The sequence below is a fragment of the Fulmarus glacialis genome, unplaced genomic scaffold (assembly GCF_000690835.1).
Source record: "Fulmarus glacialis isolate BGI_N327 unplaced genomic scaffold, ASM69083v1 scaffold19295, whole genome shotgun sequence".
Lineage (NCBI taxonomy): Eukaryota > Metazoa > Chordata > Aves > Procellariiformes > Procellariidae > Fulmarus > Fulmarus glacialis.
The window spans coordinates 3,408-10,453 of NW_009215158.1; the positions used below are offsets into that span (position 1 = coordinate 3,408).

Sequence of the window (7,046 nt, forward strand, 5' to 3'; positions counted from 1 at the left end):
ACCCGTGGGATAGGGACCCGCAGCGGGATGGGTGCTGCCAGCGCTCCTTTGCATCTCCCACCCCGGTCCCTGCAGGGTGGGGAAGGAAAGATCTGCCACCCTGGCTTGCATGTCGGCCCCCGGCACTGCGTGCGTGCCCGCCGTCCCCTCCAGCATTTCTGCCCACCCTTCCTGCTCCTGGGTCTTGGGGGCAGCACCGTTAGCATCACCGGTGACGACAAGACCCATTTCCCTTGAGTCTTCATGGCCTTTCCCTGAAGAGCCGGCCATGTCGTGCTCCTCACTGCCGGCGTTACCCGGCCCCTCTGTGCTCATGTGCCCCTCCCCGGTGCTCCCCGGTTCTCCCAGGCTGTTGGACGTGTTGGCTGCACCAGCGGGCAGCGGCGAGGAGGGATCAGCTGGGTAAGGAGCCCGGGGAGCGAGGCTGCCGGCTGGAGCATCCTGCCCAGGTCCGGGCCTCGTCGGCCCGGCTCCTTGGGGTTCACCCGAGGGCAGGTGGTCGTGGCTGTTTGCAGAGTCGTGACTCGTGGTGCTCTGGGTGGGCAGGAGGTCCTCGGAGCGGGGCGCAAGCATTGCGTTCTCCTCCTCACCCGAGAGGTGAGGGATAGTGTGGTCGGGAGCGGCTGTCCCCACATCCTCAGGGACCACGCTCAGGAAGTCATTCGTGGCTAAACCCCCAGGCTCCGTCTCTCCTTCGCCGTGCACGGGAGCAGAAGCGTTTGCTTCGCTGGTCACCAGATGGTTCTCACTTGCTCCTGCTCCCACCTTGATGGTGTGCAGGACATCAGCGGGTATCTCATGGGACCCCTCCACGTCGTTGGTGCTCAGCTCTGGCTTATGCTCCTCGCCTTTGGTCTCCTTCTCCGTGAAGGGATAGTAAGACAGATCCTCATGGAAGTTGATAAAATTATAATCATAGTAAAAATCGTCAACAAAGACATTTCCCTTTCTGGCTGAGAAGTCCTCCTCAGTAATGATATTGACATCACTGGACTCTGGAATATTTGGAATTAAGGGGTTAAATTTAGCAATGTGGTTGCTGGGGATGTAATGTATTTCATTAAATATCTCTCTGCTGGAGGACCCACTGCCAGACCAGTCCGTGTTGGCGTTGTCTAATTTCTCCTGGCACTGCAGCAAGGAGCAAATAGTTTCCGAGCTGGGTCTTTCTGCAGGGTCACAAGCGGCTCCAGTGCTGTTGCTGCAGTAAACAGGGCGTCTCTGTGTCCCATTTCCACACGTTGCGGAGCACTGGGAAAGGAAGAGAGATGCAAACGTCAGGGATGGGAGCACAGGCGACGCAGGCTGCAGCAGGAGGAGCGGGGAAGGGGCCGGCAGCGGTGCCGCGGCAGTGCCCGTGCCCCTCGCCGGTGCTCCCCTCCAGGCTATGGAAGCGGGTGCTTGACCGTCCCGTGTGCCACGATGCTTTGGGCACAGAGAGAAGGGGCTCCATGTTGCTCTGCCACGCTCCCACCACCCACCTGGGTCCCGAGACGTCTCCTGTGCCAGTCCCAGCTGGGGCATGGGGTCCCCTGTACCAGAGGTCGGGAGCAGGGGGTAGTGGTCACACTGCTAAGCAGCGTTACTACTGGCCCAGTCTACCTCCGGGGCTGTCTCCCCATTAAAGACCATCCCAGTGCAGGGTTGGTATCACAGGGTACTTTGCTCACGGTGATCCTTGACCTGCACTCCAGCCAGAAACAATTTTCCCAGGAGATGGACATTGTGAAGGGCATTGGGTAAGATGATCTAATAGCTCTCTTCTATGACCTATCGCCATGAATTACATCTCTTCTTCTAGAAGAGAATTTTTTGAAGCAGGGGATAACAAGATGGGTGTTGTCCTAGTAGGGAAAAAGCAAGGGTCAATAAGGAGCTTTGTTGAGGACATCCCCTCGTCCACCATAATGGTCTCTTTGAGATTGTTCAGTATAAAAGAAACCCACAAGCTGGAAAGAAGGACAGCAAAATTTTCTGCTGGATAAGTAAATCATAGCGCTAGTAACATCACATGTGGGCTGCACAAGCCACTGGCCACTGCAGTTTGCGGTGACAGATGCACAGAGCGTTAGTCACGTACGTCAAAGTGCCTTACACAGCCCGGCCAAGGAGAACAGTCAAGAAGGCAAACAAACCAACAGAGGGGATTTCTGCTGAAAGCCCTGCTATTTGGATGGGCTGAGGCAAGGGTTTGATGCACAGCCACAAGCACGAGGAAATTAAAAGGTTAAGGTGGACAGGCAGAGCCGCTGGGCTGGGCTGGCTGGGAGATGTGCTCCCCAAACAGTACGTACTCCTGTATTTTGAGCCTTTCTTTGCTCAGTCCTCGCGAGGGCCTGGTGCCTGGTCAGGACCAGCCCTGCTCCCCGCACTGGTCCTGCTGGGCTCCCGGGTGGGTGCCCACCCTGCGGGACGTCTCCTCCCAGGCAGGGGCTGTCCAGAGGAGATGCTGACCCAGCAGCCGGGGCCCCATGCCGTGCCGTGCCGTGCCGTGCCGTGCCGGCTGCAGCCTCCCCAGCTCCCTGTCTCCTGCGTAGGAGCAGAAGCAATCCCGAGGACTGTGCCCAGCAGGAGGGACAATCCATAACACCCCATGGCCATGGCCAGGCATTTCCACCAGCTACATTATGTTGCTGAAATAAAACATTACCACACATTAACATCTGCAGGAGGGGTGCAAGCAAGCTGCTTCACCCTACTGGGATGGCCAAATCAGGGGAAACAGAGGTCAATTCCTGCAGCATGCACCTTAAGCTAAAATTTCTCAGCAAATCCCTCCAACTCCATCCAGGAGAAAAATTCCAAGTATCGAAGCTCTTTCAGGGGGAAGGAGAGGGCTTATTTGCCAAGGCTTGGTTATCAGGAAAGCCTCCGGGACACAGATAAGAAACACGGCTGTTAGGAGCCTCAGGGAGGGACACCCAGAGCTCGCAGGAGAGCTCAGCATCAAGCACACGGCTGCAGGAGGCATCACAGCAGGCTGATGGTGGGACGTGCTCCGGCCAGCACAGACAGATGCTCCTGTATGCAGACCCTCGTGTACTAATAGACCACAAATAAAGCTTCTGAATGCACCGATAACTTCTTTGGGAAGTCCATAGAGCTGGATATACACTGCTTTAGGGTCCTTCTGAAGGCACTAAGTCCCAGTGTTTAAGCACTTTGTTGGGCTACCCAAACTGCAAATAATCCCTTCAGCTTCGCGGGCTGCCCGGGTGCTGCCGGTGCCAGACAGGCGTTCGTGCTGCCCTGCCCGAGGGTCTGCGAGTACAAAAAAAGCAACAACCCCCTATTATTGTCGCTGGACAGAAGGATCACATTTCTGGGAAGCTTCCAAGCCCCTCAAATTTCTCTACTTACTGGTGGTGGTGGAAAGGGAGAAGAAAGGCTCTCACTTCAAGTGAAAGAAGGACAGAAAAATTACAGATATCTCAAAACCTCGAGCACATTTTTCCTGGGCTCACAGATCTTTTGATGTCAGCACCACAGAGGACGACTGGGACAGCTTGGGCTGGCTCCGCGCACAGCACAGACCCGCGAGCAATTCATGATTTTCCCTTTAAACTGCTGCAGCCTTCTTTCTCAGCCCTGCAATTGTGGCTTTTGTGGGCCCCTAGAAAAATATTTCTAAATAGCTCTCATTTAGCCTTCAAATTTTCTGTTCGCATTTTTATTCCATTTGTTTCTTAGCAACAAGCTCAGTTCCCAGGCTCTCTCATTTCTCTCCCGATACTTGTCTTCACACTGAACACTTTCTGAAAACACTGCTTAAATTAGGAGTTATAATTTCCTGGTTAAAACCCTCAACCTGCGGTTACGCTGATCCACAGAAATACAAAAATAAATACAGGCTACACAGGGTGTCCACAGACCATGGCATTTTATACATGGGGTTTTTTTTTGATCTCTCCCTCTCTTTTTAAAAAAATTGTTGAAAAATTTGTGATGCCTCCCCCCCCGGGAGCGTTGCTGCGGGGGTCTCTGCCCACCCCTGCGGCAGAGTCGGGGCAGCTTCGCCCCAGCGCCAGGTCACGCTGCCGGGGAGCAGATGCCCACCGGCCAGCACTCACAGGCACGGTGCATCCAGACCCTGCCTTGCCCCTAGCACCCTGCTTCAGCAGGCAAGAATTACCTCTAAGGCTTCTGCCAAAACAAAGGGGAAGGCTTGCGGTGCTGGAAAATACATTGAAGGGTTGAAAACCTCTTGTTTCTGCCCTCCTTGCAATCAAGCACGGAGCACCCTTCAGGGAGGATGGGGCAGAGTCAAACAGCCCGGTGCTCCTTCCTCGCTCTGAGACCCCCCCGTGCCACAAAATTCCCATCCGTGTGACGGTGTTACAACGCGAGCCCACAGAAACACATCCATGAATCTCCCCGTCAGCAGGAGCACGCCCATCACGCTCGGGCAGGCTGAGGATGGCTGGGGCACCTTGCCCCCAGCTCCCGCCAGCTTTGCAAGACACTGGGACCTCCCCGACGCTCCTTCTCACCTCGGACCAGTTCCCCATGGCCCACTGGGAGGGACAGGGGACCTCCCGGTGACAGGGCGCGGTGGCGTCTGGCTTGGAGAGGTGCTGGCAGTCTGCTTGCTGCAAGGCCCTCTGCTCGTCCAGCCCCACGCTCTGGATGCAGAGCACCGTCCTCTTCATCAGCCCCGACCGGCCGCAGGTGGCCGAGCATTTCTGCCATTCGCCGACCCACCACCTGGGGAAACGCGGAAAGGAAAATGTCTCAGCCGGCGCGGGACGGGCCGGGCTCTGTCCCGTGCCCCACCACACCGAGTGCTCGGGGCGGTGGGTTTTAGCCACCACGAACTGAGAGGTGTTTGGGGCCAGGAGATGCACACGAGATGCACGCAGGCTTCAGCAGCCCGTAACGATCAGCGGGGCCCGGGGGAATTAGGATCCCCACTGCGGCCTGTGTTCCAGCCCAAGGGCAGGGACGGATCAGTCCCCACGTTGTGCCGGGGATGGTTATCTGCGCAAAGGGGCTCCTGGCCCTGCCAGGATGGTGCCTTCCCGTGCAGCTCGTGGTCTGCGGAGGCGGTCGGGCAACCACAGGGATTTGATCCCACGGACCGACGCAGGGTCTGGGACCCGTTCTCAAGCACGAAGGAGAGGAGAGGTGCAAACCCAGGGGTGCAAATAGCTGCACGTGTCCTTGTGCAGTCCAGGCACAGCAGCGACTGAGGTCCCCCCGACTCTGGTCACCCCCTTAGGGCAGCTTGGAGATTAAAGCTTTGCTGAGGAGGAGCGAGGGGAAATCCAGTGGACCTGGCCGGGCAGGGCTCCTCGCTGCACGTCCTCTGCTGGTCATCAGGGCGGGTGAGCGCGTCGCAGTACCGCTCCTCCACGATGCCGGCCAGCTTCTCCACGCAGTGCACGATCTGCCGCTGCACCCCTGCGGACACAGGCGAGGGCTTGGCTCGAGACGAAAATCGAACTGAACCACCGAGCATCCTCTGCCAGCAGGCGAGAGGAGGCCTTAAGGTAAGCTTGGGCCACCAAAACAGGGGAAAGAAAATGGAACCACCATTGAAACTGGAAGTCGAGAGCCCGCTTCTGCTGAGGTACTGATGCTCTCACGGAGCCCAATGACACCAGTGCTCCCAGTGTACCCGGGTGGGAAAAGCAGAGCTGGACACCTGGTCTCAATCCAACATGTGTGTGATGAGACCTACGGAGCTTAACTGGGCTGGAGAATGACCCTGGACACGCAGCTGTAAAGCAGGGACACCTGGGACTGGATGGATGGATGGATGGATGGAAGCAACGCCAGTCCAGCCAGGACACAGGCTCCCCGGCATTACAAGCAGTAGACCTCAGCCAAAGCTCCTCCCTGGGCTGGAGGGACACGGTGTCTGTCTGTCCAGTACAAGGCAAACCTCGGCTCCTGCCCTAAGACCGAGTCAAGGGCTGCTCACGCAGAAAGCTAAAAACAGATCACAGAAAGAGTTGGCAAACCTTGTTCTCCCTTAGAAAAAAGCTGCCGGATTATACCTGTTCTTTCAGGGCTTAGGAATGTCGGGAAATACCTAAGGAATGGCAAGAGTTTCCATAGAAGGCAAGGTGAGGACAACCATGTCCAGAACTGTCGGCAGACCCCAAACTCACAGAGGTGGCTTGCTTCAACCTCGCAAACTCCATGGGACATCTCCACTCGCCCTCCCAGTGCTTTGTCTCTGTACCAAGTGGTTCACAGGGACCAGACGGGTTAAAAGCAGGAACATCTCCACCCTTCTGCTGGCTTCCACTCTCAGATTTCTGCAATGACCCCAGCTCGGTCCTGGTGGCCTCCGGCTGTGAGCTTTGGTCACAGGCAATGCAAAGGGGCATTGCTGGGTGAGCTGCTGAGCAGAAATCTCTGGAGTAAAACCTTTACTATCCTACAGCTTTTATAGTCAGCAGTGAGATGAAAGAGATGTAGAAAAACGCCCTTCCACAAGCTGCCTAATAGCAGGGATAGGGATTTAACAGCGATGCAGCCGGTGGAGGCTCCGCAGAAAGCATCCCGCTGCCGGAGGGACCTCCGGCCAGGGAGAAAAGCCTTTCCCCACCTCTCCCCTTGCGGAAAGCCTCTGCAGCCGTGGCGCAGGATGAACCATGTGTTTGGGGCTGCCAAGCTGGAGGAGCACGTGCGGGGCAGGACGGTGATCGGTGGAGATGCTGCAGCCCGCGGGGGGAGCGTCGTCCTGGCACCGCCGTCCAGAGCCACATCCAGCCATCAGAGCACGTGTGTGCACGTATGCGCACACCCTCTCGAGGATTTTGGGGAGGCTGTGTCTGAAGGGGAGCCAACTGACAGCAGCACAGCTTTTTTTTGGCAGCCTTCTGCCCTGGCCGCAGCTCATGGACAAATGACCCACCGAAGCCTCCTGCTCCCGGTCTGCAGCACTCATGGGATGACATTTTTCAGGATGACCTCACCCTCAACACGCTGCCTCGCTGCCTGCTTTTGTCCTCCTTTTTGCAACACGTACTTGACCCGTGACTTGGGAGAGCTGTGCAATCAGCTGGGATTGACACGACCCTGCTGAAGCTGCGGGG

The 7,046-nt window shown here is 56.8% G+C and overlaps 1 protein-coding gene across 1 annotated transcript in view; it reads right to left on the reverse strand.

The window, feature by feature from the left end:
- Positions 1-61: 61 nt before the first annotated feature.
- LOC104077569 (A disintegrin and metalloproteinase with thrombospondin motifs 7-like) overlaps positions 62-7,046 on the reverse strand; it is a gene marked incomplete at both ends in the record, with an annotated part of 8,223 nt that continues 1,238 nt past the window's right edge. The window contains 3 exons of the mRNA XM_009578851.1: positions 62-1,251; positions 4,491-4,704; positions 5,274-5,400. Coding sequence (XP_009577146.1) covers positions 62-1,251; positions 4,491-4,704; positions 5,274-5,400 — 1,531 coding nt within the window. The remainder of the gene's footprint in view (positions 1,252-4,490; positions 4,705-5,273; positions 5,401-7,046) is intronic.